Source organism: Syngnathoides biaculeatus, chromosome 1 (genome assembly GCF_019802595.1).
Source record: "Syngnathoides biaculeatus isolate LvHL_M chromosome 1, ASM1980259v1, whole genome shotgun sequence".
Taxonomy (NCBI): domain Eukaryota; kingdom Metazoa; phylum Chordata; class Actinopteri; order Syngnathiformes; family Syngnathidae; genus Syngnathoides; species Syngnathoides biaculeatus.
The window spans coordinates 13,745,915-13,760,181 of record NC_084640.1 but is presented as its reverse complement, the minus strand read 5'-3'; the positions used below and the strand labels follow the sequence as shown (position 1 = coordinate 13,760,181).

General features: G+C 46.5%; 2 protein-coding genes across 4 annotated transcripts; one reads left to right on the top strand and one right to left on the bottom strand.

The window, feature by feature from the left end:
- Positions 1-3,530: 3,530 nt before the first annotated feature.
- On the bottom strand, positions 3,531-6,683 carry LOC133500299 (major histocompatibility complex class I-related gene protein-like). The gene is made up of 7 exons (XM_061818835.1): positions 6,158-6,683; positions 5,634-5,900; positions 5,281-5,559; positions 4,880-5,182; positions 4,613-4,729; positions 4,251-4,268; positions 3,531-4,169 (listed from the first exon to the last, which is right to left on the bottom strand). The coding sequence occupies exons 1-7, from the start codon at positions 6,231-6,233 to the stop codon at positions 4,138-4,140; spliced, it is 1,092 nt and encodes a 363-aa protein (XP_061674819.1). The 5' UTR covers positions 6,234-6,683; the 3' UTR covers positions 3,531-4,137.
- Positions 6,684-7,341: 658 nt separating this feature from the next.
- slc39a7 (solute carrier family 39 member 7) lies at positions 7,342-14,215 on the top strand. Of its 3 annotated transcripts, none has more exons than XM_061818514.1 (9): positions 7,346-7,701; positions 8,904-10,560; positions 10,870-10,928; positions 11,017-11,185; positions 11,310-11,378; positions 12,682-12,804; positions 12,885-12,956; positions 13,020-13,222; positions 13,317-14,215. In XM_061818514.1, exons 2-9 carry the CDS (start codon positions 8,913-8,915, stop codon positions 13,569-13,571), a joined length of 2,598 nt encoding a protein of 865 aa, XP_061674498.1. In that variant the 5' UTR covers positions 7,346-7,701; positions 8,904-8,912; the 3' UTR covers positions 13,572-14,215. The 3 variants fall into 3 exon arrangements, with proteins under 3 accessions (XP_061674490.1, XP_061674498.1, XP_061674507.1); XM_061818523.1 differs by having other exon boundaries at positions 7,350-7,701; positions 13,026-13,222; XM_061818506.1 differs by having other exon boundaries at positions 7,342-7,701; positions 12,885-13,222.
- The last annotated feature ends 52 nt before the right edge of the window (positions 14,216-14,267 follow it).

Here is a 14,267-nt window from a genome sequence, read left to right as displayed (position 1 = left end):
ACTCTGGCAAACGCTACGCTAGCTTTGTCACCTTATCCACCGAATTTTCTACTGAGGGTTAGCATTTAGCTAGCTGACTGTCGCAGGCGTTGCGGCTTGGTCGAAGGTGCAATTCTTTTTTTTTTTTTAATACAAATTCTTTGGGGCTGATCACCAACACGGCACGTCTGGCGGGACAGCGGCGAGGTTCACGGTTCCAATTGGGGGCTCCACGTGTGTCATGTGGCTCAGTGCACGTGTCATGGCTGTCACTTTGAAGCCCGCCGCTCGGACTCTTGGCAGGAAGCGCAGGAGCTCATAAAACTCCTTTTCGGTGGCTCTCTCGGGGCGCACGGTGGTGGGGGGGGGGGGGCGGGGTGTCGGGGGGGCTGGGGTAGCACAGAGAATCTCTGTGTGGATCCCCGCCGTGCGACGGGACGCGAGGACGCCACCGGGAATGTCAATGGCCTCGCTCAAACCGACCGCCACCTGTTGCGTCAAAGTATCGCCGTGGGGCTCGGACACGGGTGAGCAAAATGTGGCCTGCGGTCCACATATGGCCCATCGGGCAGCTGCGTTGTCACGACAATTTTTAAATGATCTTATTCACCCCCCCCTCCTGAAGTAGCTATTAAAATGTATTTATTTGTATTCACTTAGCTCGTTAAATAACTGCTTCGGATCCCTGATTTGTTTTAAGTAATGAAAGGAAAATATTGGTAAATGGAATTTTTTTTTTACTCACTTATTTCACTTTTTATCTTTTGAATAATCGGTCGATGACTTGTTGTAAATAATAGAATTAATTAATCCATTAGGAAAGAGATTACACTTAAAATGACCTGTATATGCCCCTTTTTAAAAATATATTCAAACTCAATAATTACCTTATTGATTTTGTGTAATTAAATCACATTATGAACTTTTATCAGTAACATTTTTCCAGTTTGAACCATATTCAAATTTATCAAACAAAACTAATGCTCCTAGATTGATGTTATTTTTTTCAATTAAATAAAAGCATAAAATAAGATAAAACGTGATAAAACGTTTAACTTCATTCTCTACATTAAAAATATTAAAAATATATATATAATATATATTTTTTAAAAAAATATTGTTTTATATATGTTTTATATTTAAAAATTAATCTTTTTTTTTTTTAAAAGGAGGGAAGTTGTCCGTGGTGTGGACGGTTACGCAAAAAGAACCGTTTACCTTGAACTCCACTCATCCCGCCTCTGGGGCGGGGTCAGGTATTGTCGGCGGCCTGACAGGGTCAGCCGGGGGCGAGAGGGGGCCGCGGGGACAGAGGGAAGGCCCCCCCCACCCCACGCTCACCTCCCGCCCTCCCCTGGGTCGTGGGCGGGGGGGGGGGGTCGTAGAATGGGGGGCCAGTGAGGTATTGGCAGATTTTTGTGCGGTGCAGATGCTCAATATGCAGATGTCTAATCGAGTTGTGCGGCCATGAATTGGCTGCCCCCCCCCCCCCCCCCCCTGATTTGCATGAGGACAATCCCCGGCGGCGGCTCGGGGGTCAGCGCGGACCCACGGCTCAAATGAGCAGCCGGGTGCAGACGCCCCTCCAGGACGTGTGAACTTGAAGTAGACTTTACTCAACCGCAAAGGTTATTGATTGATTCCAATGTCTGTGAGTCAGTCTGGGGGGGCGCGTCTGACATCTGTCCTTCCCGGGAAGACGATTCCCAAAGTGGGACCCCGTGGTAGGCGGTCAGGGGGCCAGCAAGGCCTTCTCGGGTGGACTGAACAATATCACAAGAGTTGACCGTAATTGCGAGTTATTATTCGGCCCATTTCTACCGCTACGATGCCCAAACCCCCCCAAAATGGCTTAATTTTCCCTTCATTTCAAATCTTCCTGACAAATAAGCAAATCAAAACTTCCTTCAAAGAGGCTGAAAAATAAATACAAATTTGCACAAAAGTATCACCAAACAATCGGCTGCTTTATTTAAACATAACCGCTTACTTTTACGTTGCATTTTTTTTATTCCCAGTAGTAAGTACACTAATGAAAGCCTTCATACTTTCATCCATGGATGTGTCGGTGGAAACAACGACCTCTAGTGGTGATGTGCAGTTAAGGGGTCACGCTTGAATGACTCGAAAAAAAGTGGGTACAAATTTAAAAATGACTTTTTTTAAAATGCTTTTTAAAAATATTTATAGAAAATTATGAATAGGTTTTCAACCAGTGTTGTATTTTTACAGTAGAGAGGCTAAAACAAAAAAAAATTAAAAGGGGGGAAAACAAAAATATCAATTCTGCAAAAAAAGAAAAAAAATATATAGTGTTACATTTTTAGAATTTGAAAAAAATAACGAAAAGGACCAAAAACATCCCAAAATGTGGGTAGAAAAAATATCCAAATGCCCTACTATTAAAATCAGATACTATCAATATTAAGATGACCCATTTTTAGGCCAAGAGTGGCAGTAAAACAATGTTGTTGAAAACCACTCATGTGCCACAGCGTGTCATCTGAGATGAATGCACATATATGTTTGCAATTTTTTTTAATAATTTTTTTTTAAATAATCCAGTCAATTTACTGTAGAAAAAAAGCCCCAAAAAGTGGGTACAAAATTTCCAAATGACTTATTTTCAAATGCTTTTGAAAAATATTTATAGAAAATTATTAATAGGTTTTACCCAATGTTGTATCTTTACAGTAGAGAGGCTAAAATGAAAAACAAAATAAAAAAAAGGGGTGAGGGACAAAAATATAAATTCTGCAAAAAAAAAAAAAGTTACATTTTTAGAAAAAAAAAATAACGAAAAGGACCAAAAACATCTCAAAATGTGGGTAGGAAAAATATAGAAATCCCGTGTTATTAAAATCAGATATTATTAATATTGAGATGACCTATTTTTAGCCCAAGAGTGGCAGTAAAACAATAAATTAATGTTGAAAACCACTAATGTGCAACTTTTTTAAATTAAAAAAATAATAATAATCCGGTCAATTTAATGTAGAAAACAGTGAGTCATTATGTAGCTCTTTCATAATTTAAAAACACCGTCACAATCGGTTAGCTGTCATCAATTTGTGCAAGTGCAAGTACAAGTCGTATCCCTGAAGGGCAAAACACTCCAATCAATCGATCAATTGATCAATCACTCCCAGACAAAGTGGTCGTAGCGGTCACCAAGTGGAAGCTTGAGACAGAAACAAAGGAAGGAAGAAGAACATGCAAACGTCACTAAAAATGCCAAAGGGAAAGTAAATCCAAGCGAAGTTCCTCGAGAGGACGAACTAAAATTTGGCGGACTTGAATCTCGACGAACAAGAATACGTTTGTACTATTATTATTATTTTTACCTGAATATGTCATCTGGCTGAGTAGCAGGGCGCTGATCAACTTGATCATTTTAAACATTTTGACCGCTTGCTGTTGCTCAAACTCTTTGTTATCAGGTTAACCGGAACGTGCGGCGGAAACTAAAGCGGAAGTTGCGTTGTTGTTTTGTTTTTCCCAAAATAAGGTAGCGACGACACACTTCCTTGTGGTGCTGAATAAGACGCTAAGCTTTTGACTCGTATTTGTTGTATCGTATTTATTCAGTGATGTATAAAGTTTCACGATATAAATTCAGTTCATAAAGGGGCGTGGCAACAATCAGCCCACTGACCTAATACAATGTCAATATTTCGTTGTGCAAAAGAATGTAATCTTCATTTTTTTTTTTTAGCTTCATAAAGCATTCATGCGACTATTTAGTCACGTGGTGATGACAAATATATATATATAAAATTCAGTAAATATATGTGTTATTCGAACACGGTACGTAAAAAAATTTAAAAACGGAAGAGGAAAATTATTTTCACATTACGGGGAATAGCAAATATCATTTGGAGAGAAAAAAAATGCAGTAATGTTTAGCCTTACCATTATTCTGTACTTTTGTACTTGTTCACAGTCAAAACATAATATAAAAAAAAATAAATATTTCACCAAATAGAATGTAAAAAAAAAAAAAAAGAAGAAAAGTCATGGTAGGAAAAGAATGACTATCAATTCATAATTGGTTAAAAAATGATTTCTGTTTTAGCAGGGTGACTTCTCTCGCAACAAGTTCTGGTCCTGCAGTTCTTTCGCAAGCACCTTGGATGTTGTCCGGACCTCATCCTGGTCTCACTCATCGGGATTGGGGGACTCCACACCCGCTAGGGATGGAAATATGGAATATGTACAGATTAGCCGATGCGCAGTATTAAACACAACAACGCGGACGGTGTGACACTTACTATTAAGAGCCTGGAAGTCTGGGGGAAAAAAAAAGCAAAGACAAGACACGGATGAATGATTGGACCAAAGATAAACTCCTCCGAGGAGACTTTGAACTTTGTTTGTCTTTACGGTCCGTTTTCCAGGTGACGGCAACCCGGAAACGTTAAAAGCAGGCAACTCAACTCGCTGAAGACGTTTCACCTTCCATCCAAAACGATTCCTCAATTCTAAATTTCAACGCCCACGTCAACACCCCCCCCCTCCCCCAACACCTTAGAACCGAAGAAGCCTCGGTGAAACGTCTTCAGGAACCGGGAAGAGTCCAGTTGCCTCTCTTCGACTTCCCACGGGCAATTCCACGGTGGCGCGTCGTTCTCACCGCTGTTCAGTCTTCTTTTCCGGATGAAATATGCCACGACGGCGGCAAGCAGAAGCGCCATCAGCGCCACCACCACGACGCCGATGACGGCACCCATCGGAAACTTTGGGGGTGGGACTGAAAAGTACAAAAGTACAATCATTGCCACTGGCCCGTGACTAAAATGAATTTGACACCCCTACTCTAGAAATAGTTACAGTTTGGTAAATTTTGTTTTTACCAAAAAAATAAACTGAACTGCGCTACTGTTTTCAATTTTGGTCTCACCCCAGTTGGTTCTGATGGCGTCCTTGTCCAGTTTGAGGACCAGCTGCTCTTCGACGCCGTAAAGCTGAAAGACGCACTCGTACTCGCCCCACTCGTCGAGCGGCACGGCCGAAACGTTGACGTTCACGCTCATCTGGAAGGTTCCGTCGTGGTTGGGGAGGATCTGTCCCTGTTCCACGTGCTCGTGGAGCTCCTCGCCGCCTCTCCTCCAGAACATCATGGCCAGGTCGGGGCGGAAGCCCGTGGCGTGGCAACGGACCAGCGACGAGGGTGTCTTCCGGAGGAGAGCCATCGAGGGAAGCTCTGCGGGAAAGTTCACGTCATGACCCGAGGCAAGTAGGGTGAGACTAGACTCGCCCACTCGGTGGGGTCAAGTGCCAAGACCCTGACACCGAGCTCACCTTTTCTCTGCAGGTCATGCTTCCCGTAGTCCAAGTACTTCTTCAGCCACTCGGGGCACCTGTAGATGTAGTATTGCTTGTTGAACTCCAGTCTCTTGGTCTCTGTGTCCCAAATAATCTTGGTGGTGAAGGCCTGCGGGGAAGGCGCCGTCCACGTCAGGGTCTCCAGGTCCAACACGATGAAGTCTTCGCCGTCGTACCCGTACTGGTTGTAGCCCACCACCTCGCCGGTGTCATCATCAATTTCGCAGCCGTTCATGCGCTGCAAAACGTGGCTGCCTGGTCGGGGGAGGCGAAACGCAAAGCGGTTGCCACATCTCGTCTTCCTACCGTTTCAATTCACCCGAAATCACCTCCGGAGTGGTTCAAGTGTCGACTCAGAGTTGCGAGTTTGCTCGTGAAGACGTTCTGATCGCCGAAGCACTTGTCCGTGTACCATTCCAGGTGTTTCGGTTCGTCCTGGACCAGTTTCTTCATCCATCCCTGTTTGGGCTCCGCCGACTGGATGTCGCTGTCGCAGTAGCCCACGCGGATGCCGTCCACTTCGGCGACACCTGCAAAACTGGGGAAGTTTTGCACCCCAGTAGTTGCGGTGAGGAAGTACTTCAGGGAGTGTCTTGCTGCACACGTCAAAGTCGGGGTGGTGGGAATACAATTATTAATGTGATAAATATGCAAGGAAATAAAGACTTTCACTTTATCAAGACAGCTTTAAAACCATATTTACGCGAGATAAATGGAGAATGGCGTCAGTCGATATTGGTTAAAAATGAAAGTGAAACTACATTCGTGTCGGATTCCACACTGCGTGGGGGATAAAGGTTCAGCAAATGTCCAAAATCGGAGTCCAACGAGGACCAAGTAAAGGCGAGCTGACCTGCAAATGCGTCATCCGCGGTCCAGACGTCCAACACGAACAGCAAAGTAAAAATCTTGTTCGCCCTGTTCTTCATGTTCGCTGAACGCGACGTCGATGTTGTTGTCGTGAGGGAATTTGGTGGGGGGGGGCGGGGTGCTGGAACTCAAGGAAGTACTTGTCAAACGACCACGAGCGTCCCTGGCAACGTCACACGTTCCACCCACGGCTCGACATTAGGGTGTCACGTGCAGAATCATAACGCGGAGGGATCGAGAGATCATTTTGTGTACTGTACCGTTACTCACAATGTTGACTTTCTGTTTATTTTGTCAGCAGCCAGCGGGCGGCGCTGTTGCGCAACTGAAGTCTCGACATATTCCGTTGGTTGCCAGCCAAACATCCGCACTCACAATCACACCTCGGGGCAATTTCAGAGAGTCCAATTAATGTTGCATGTTTTTGGGATGTGGGAGGAAGCCGGAGTGCCCGGAGAAAAGCCACACAGGGATGGGGAGAACATGCCAAGTCCACACAGGCGAGGCCGGAATCGAACCCGGGTCCTCAGAACTGTCGGGGCAATTTCAGAGAGTCCAATTAATGTTGCATGTTTTTGGGATGTGGGAGGAAGCCACGCAGGGATGGGGAGAACATGCAAACTCCACAGAGGCGAGGCCGGAATCGAACCCGGGTCCTCAGAACTGTGAGGCCAACGCCTTACCAGCCCTCTCGACATAATGGTTGACGAAAATGTAACAGCGAATATTAGAGAGCTCACGACCCTTCGTGGCAGAATTATGATTGCAATGGTTTATTATTCTTATTCTTGTTTTTGTTGTCAGTTTTTTTGGTCTTGTTTTTGTAATGCTTTATTTACACACGAAATTTTCAAACTGTCAACAGTGATAGAACACAATACAAATTGATTTGCAATACCTAAAATGTACAGTATTAGTAATAATTTCTTGTATTACATAATTCCAATGTACTGACTAACCAACTGTTTTATAAAGGCACAAAATTGTATATAAATGTATTACTTATTTAGTCTCATAATTTATTGTGAATGTATTCTTAAATTTTGTTGGCAGAGTTTTCATTTTTTGCACAACTATCTTTTTTGAAAGTTTGAGATGACGTCACATAGCGCCAACAGGATGCCAACAATCCAACTGGGAAAATCCCGCGAGACCTGCCTCTCCTCCCATTCCCCCGTCCACTCTGTCGCCTAACCAACCCAAGACGCCGTAAAAGCTGCCCTAGTGTTCAGCAATGACGTCAAACGTTTCAAAAGCCACGCACCTAGCGATTTATGAATCTGAAATATCGCCACGTATGGAGTATTATTTCCGGCAAGGGAGCGGGGATAGGGGACGTCGCACTTGGAATGGGGATGTCCTCTCGCGAGATCTGGGGGCTTTGAGCGACTGCCACGTCTCGGCTAGCAGCTAGCAACATTCCAGGTAGCAAACATCCTCCGACGGCGGACCAGCGTCCAAGTTCCTCCCGACGCACCGAAGTCATACGAACGCACTCGCACCCGCTGAACCATTTTGCGCTTCCCGGTAGGCATTTTCACTCTCGTTTGTTTATCCCGTGCTACTTGTGCTGCTAGCATGTGCTCGCTAGCCGGTCAGCCGCCGACTGATGCTGCGTTTTGTTTATTTGTTGTCCGGATTATGCGGCGTTAAAGTCAGGAGCTAAATCTGCTTAAATCGGCCTCGGCCGGGACGCCGAAGCGAGGCAGTCGACTGCAATGTCAAACTTTAAAAAAAATAATAAATAAATAAATAAAAGCTTTTCAAAGTAAACTTTGGAGAAAGCAGGCGTTTTCCGAGCGTTTCCGGTCGAAAATCAATACATTGGGCGAAAAAAAAAAAAAAAAAAAGGATGCATCTTGCAATGCAACACAGAGCGCAATTTACTGGTTTTCTAATGCACCAGAATCAACATGTCCCTGGACTTGGGAGTCTTAGCAAAACGCTTAAATATTGCAAAATATTGCATAAATTTAGGCTACAGGTGTCGCACAGTTTTTTAGCTATGCTTTTTTTTTTCATGACTCACCAAAGCAAATAAAATGTGTTCTTATAAACATTTTTCCCAACTTAATCCCCTTTTTAAAAAACATTTAATTGGTCTATAGTTGTATTTTAAATTTTTTCTTGTCGCTATTTTCCACCTGATTTCTGATTTATTATTTAAACATTTATTGATGGAGGTCATGTACGTTAAATTCATGAGAAAATCTGTGCGCAATAGATGAAGGGAGTCTTCCATGCTTTTCTTTAGTACAACAACAAAGAGTACGGGGAGGAAATTGTTGTTTCATATTTAATTTTTTTTATCATTTGTATGTATAAAGTAATCCTCAGCCCTCTGTATATGCCACATAGTATTGAGTCTTGACAATAAAAGCGTAGCGTACAATTTGTAAAAAATATGTAGGGGAAACGGCGTGTACATAATAAAAATAAATGAGCTCATTTTTCATTTATTTATATGTGGCTGTATCAAATCATAACGAACCGTGATGGGGGGAGAGGGGGGGGGGACAAAACAGCGATCAGGGGTGTACATGCTTGTGCATGTGTGGACGTTTTCCATTGGGGGAAATAAATCTTACAGCACACCACCAAGAAAAAATGTGGATAGACCAGTGGATTATCTAACTTCTGCCATCTAGTGGAAGATGATTTCATCGTTCTGCCTATTATTGTACGCGGCTGGCAAAGCGAGAGAAGTTTTAATTCTTGCGCTTTTCCAGTTAAACATCATGGGTCGTCCACATCTGCTGCTCTTGGCGACGCTGGCCTCCTCTACGCTGCTGCTGCTGCTGCTCGCCTCGCATCCCTGCGACGCTCACAGCCACTCGCACGACCACCATCAGGGCCACCATCACGGCCACGCCCACGGAGACGACCACCACGGCCACGCCCACGGACACGACCACTCGCACGGGCCGGAGGTGAAGATGTACCACGGCGCCAGCAAGTGGAGCGCCGAGGCCAACCTGCCGCCGCGGGAGGAGGAGCGCCACGGGCACGGCCACTGGCACGGAGATCACCACGGGCATGACCACGGAGACGAGCAAAACGACGACCGCCCGCGTGATGTTGAACAGGGTAATAACCATGACGGTGAGCAAAATGAAAACCACGAGCATATCGGTGATGACTTGCTAAACGATGAGCAAGAGCAGGCCGATGATCTCAGTCACGCCGATGACCTCGCGAACGCCGATTACCAAGAGCAGGCCGATGACCAAGAACGAGCCGACGAACAAGAGCGGCCTGGTGATCACAGTTACACTGATGATCACGGTCATACCGATGACCAAGAGCACGTCGACGATCACGGTCACGTCGATGACCAAGAGCAGGCCGATGAACAAGAGTGGGCTGATGATCACAGTTACACTGATGATCGCGGTCATACCGATGACCAAGAGCACGTCGACGATCACGGTCACGTCGATGACCAAGAGCAGGCCGATGAACAAGAGTGGGCTGATGATCACAGTTACACTGATGATCACGGTCATACCGATGACCAAGAACAAGCCGTTGATCATGAACAAGACGATGACCAAGATCTTGCCGATGATTCCGATTACACTGATGATCACGGTCACACCGATGACCAAGAGCAGACCGACGATCACGGTCTTGCCGATGATTCCGATTACGCTGACGATCAGGGTCACGCCGATGACGAAGAGCAGGCCGACGATCACGGTCTTGCAGATGATTCCAATTACGCTGATGATCACGGTCACGCCGATGACCAAGAGCAGGCCGATGATCACGGTCTTGCAGATGATTCCAATTACGCTGATGATCACGGTCACGCCGATGACCAAGAGCAGGCCGACGATCACGGTCTTGCCGATGATTACGCTGACGATCAGGGTCACGCCGATGACGAAGAGCAGGCCGATGATCCAGGTCTTGCCGATGATTCCGATTACGCTGACGATCACGGTCACGCCGATGACGAAGAGCAGACCGATGATCGCGGTCTCGCCGATGATCCCGATTACGCTGATGACCGTCACGCCGATGACCACACGCGCGCTGATGAACAAGACCAGGCCGATGACCAAGAACAGGTCGACGATTACAGTCACGCCACCGGTCACGGCGACGACCAAGAGCAGGCCGACGTTCCCGGTCGCGCCGATGACGATCACAGTCAAGCCGACGCCGATATACATGCCGCCTCGCGTGACGATGACGGCGCGCACAGCGATGACCGCAGGCAAACCGATTACCACGAGAACGCCGGTGACCACGTGCACGACGCTGATGACCACGGGCACGGCCACTGGCACGATCACGGTCGTGCACGCCAGCACGGCGATGACCACGGGCACGGCCATGAGCACAGCCATACGCACTACCACGGTCATGGGCACGCACCCGGTAGGGCTGTCACTATGAACATCTTTTAGAATAGACTAGTGGCTATTCCATTGATTATTCGCATAAGGAGATACAAATTTACTCTACGTTAGTTGTTGTTTTGTTTGACTAAACAAAACAAATCAATATCACACGTTATTCCATCTTTTTGAAAACTGAGAGCTCCTATAAATGTGATCGATGGGCTACTAGTTTCAGGTAAACCGCTGAGGGTGGGTCAGCTTTAGCTACATGTCAAGCACGGATTAGTCATAAAATATTCGTAAAATGGAGAAACTTGTTGATCATTGGTCATTTTTGCACCCGTAGCTCACGGAGAAGTGAAGAGTGACGCAGAGAAGCGGGACATGATGGAGCTGTGGATGCAGGTTAGAGTCCAAACCGATATTCTGCCTTCCCGGGTTAACTTCATAAACAACCGCTAACTCCCTCGCTTCGCCCCTTCCCTCTCCTCAGGCCGTCGGCGCCACGCTGCTCATCAGCGCCGCGCCGTTCCTCATCCTCTTCCTCATCCCGGTTCAGTCCAACAGCGACCAGCACCAGAACCTGCTCAAAGTGCTGCTGAGCTTTGCGTCGGGAGGCCTGCTGGGCGACGCCTTCCTCCACCTCATACCGCACGCTCTGGGTACGTCGCGCCGTCGTAGATGTCGCCTGAATCGGGCCGTATAAAAACCGACGTGGCAGAAAATAACACACGGCATGTCGCGGAAACATTTGAGGCTGACCCTCTGCTTCTGCCCACCCTGCAGAGCCGCACTCCTACCACGGCGACGACGCCCGCGCCGCTGAGGAACCGCACGGCCACGGCCACTCGCACGGTACGCATCCATTTTCTGAGCTGCTTATCCTCACAAGGGTCGCGGGGAGTGCTGGAGCGTATCCCGGCTATCGACGGGCGGGAGGTGGGGTACACCCTGAATTGGTCGCCAGCCAATCGCAGGGCACATCAAAATAAACAGCCACACCCACAATCTCACCGATGGTCAATTTAGATTGTCCAATTAATGTTTTTGGGATGTGGGAGGAAACCGGAATGCCCGGAGGAAACCCACGCAGGCACGGGGAGAACGTGCAAGCTCCGCATAGGCGGGTCTGGGATTGAACCAGAACTGTGAGGCCAATGCTTTCCAGATGTTCCACCGTGCCGCCAGACGCTCAAACCTATAAAAAAAAAAAAATCATGTGACTCGACCCCAGTCATGTTTTATGTCTTGGGACTTGCTAATCGCAGATTTATAACAGACTCAATTTAGACTTTCAGAACTTTTCTTGAACATAGCACAGGCTTCACCCAAATATAAGTTAGCATTAACTTTTCAGATGTCTGACACATTAAAATCCAGCTGAAATCAACATAATATATTTTTTTACCTATGTTGCTCCACAACACGAACACGAGGTATTTTAGTTACATGGTGTTTCCCCCAGAACACTAGGGGGCACTGCAGGATGGAAAAGTAGTACGCAGGAGACAAAAAGCACTTAAGCAGGGGTGTCAAACTCATTTTTATCGTGGGCCACATTGTAGTCGCGGTTTCCGTCAGAGGGCCAAATGACTTAAAAACCCCGAAAATCTTAAATTGACCCATCATGTTCACAAATTTATCATCTAGTTTTGGAATCAGAAATCAAGAGTTTTTCAACTATTGTTGATTTTGAGTCAAAAATGCTTGCAATACATCGTCATCATTTATGATGTGACAGTTTGAAATTTTGGTTCAAATTTAAACAAAAATCACGGAAGTTGACACACGTGATTTGCCCTCGCGGGGCACATAAAGTCATGTGGCGGGGCCACATCTGGCCCCCGGGCCTCGAGTTTCACACCTGTGACTTAGAGCCTTGGGTAATGTGCAAGTAGAAATGTTGACTCTCGGTGGAAACTACAAAATGATTTAAGAATGCTTCTTGAGATTACCTCATAGAGTTAAAAAAAAACAACAACATAGGAATGTGTTATTACAGCTTAATAACAAGTGGGAAATAAGTGAGTGAGCAAGGTAGTATGACGTGACTCAACTTTCTTGACTGTGCCACAGTACCTTGAAACTTGTAGGTTAAATAAAAGTCGAGACTTATAGCTTGCACATCCATGACTTCTCGCCGCCGGGCTCCCCGCAGGCGGCGCCCACCATCACATGATGTCGGTGGGCCTGTGGGTGCTGGGCGGCATCGTGGCCTTTCTGATCGTGGAGAAGTTTGTCCGTTTGCTGAAGGAGGGCCACTCGCACGGGCACTCGCACGGTAAGACGGATGCCGGGAAGCGGTTCTCGCTTCCTGCCGAGCTCCACGGCCGCCGTTTTTTAAACATTTTTTTTTTTTAGGTGTTAAGGAGAAGGACAGCGACGGAGAGGAAAAGAAGGCACCAAAGAAGAAGAAGGTGGAGAAGAGTGTTGGTGAGTATCGAAGCTTTTTTTTTTTTTTTTTAATGGAGAAGAAATTTTATTTTTGTGTTTCTGCGGCAGACATCAAGGTCTCCGGCTACCTCAACCTGGCGGCCGACTTCACCCACAACTTCACCGACGGGCTGGCGATCGGCGCTTCCTTCCTGGTGGGTCCCGCGGTGGGCGCCATCACCACCATCACCATCTTGCTGCACGAGGTGCCGCACGAGATCGGGGATTTCGCCATCCTGGTCCAGTCCGGCTGCACCAAGAGGAAGGTGGGACCACGAGAGGAGGGGAAAAAAAAAAAAAAAAAAGCATCCGGGTCGTGTTTTGCGGGTTCCCGCTGTTAACTTCCTGTTTCCCCGTCAGGCCATGTGCCTGCAACTGGTCACCGCCGTGGGAGCGCTGGCCGGCACCGCCTGCTCGCTGCTGGCCGAAGGCGTGGGCGCGGCGGCCACCGCTTGGATCCTGCCCTTCACGGCGGGCGGCTTCATTTACATCGCCACGGTGACGGTGCTCCCCGAGCTCCTCTCCGGCCGCTCCAGTTTCGGCCAGTCCCTGCTGGAGGTTCTGGCCCTGCTGTTTGGCGTCGGCATGATGGTTCTGATCGCAGAGTATGAGTGAAAAAAAAAAAAATAATAATCCTTGAAATAACGTCTTTTAGTTGTTATCGTTTTCCCCCGTTTCTTCACCTTTTTATGTGTACGTGGGATAAACGGTGTCTTCATTTTGTGGGTTTGTTATGCCAGCATCCTTTTTTTGTTTTTTTTGTGTTATTGTTTTGTTTTCCAGAAGGGAAATGAGCTAGCGGGCACATCTGGAGAGGACTTAAAACTTTCACGCACACATTGTTTTTGTACAAAGTAGCTGCTCGGTTCGAAGCACGTGGCTGGAAATAAGTAAAAAAAAATGTGACGCCTCGGGAATGACGTGAGAAAAATCTTTTTAAAGTTGTGGCCACAATATCGATGGAACGTGCGCTAAATGCTAATTTGTGGCTATAAATTGGATAAAGTGTGCACAGAAAATAGTTTTGAACCACGAAATAGCATTTTGTATTTTCTGCGGACTTTTTACCGAATTTGTGACCACAAATTGTTTTATTTTTCTTTGCGCGATCGATTGTGGACACTTATTTTTTTAATCCCTTCCGAGTCATGCCTGGGGCTCCACACTCAAGTGTCAAAAGTGTGCAGAGACTGTTAGCAGTCAGCAGACGACAACACAATTGTACACAACTGTGAACAACAATAAAGGTTGATAATGTGTTCGATGTCATGATTGTACACAACGTAATAACCCAAAGAAATGTTCACGGTG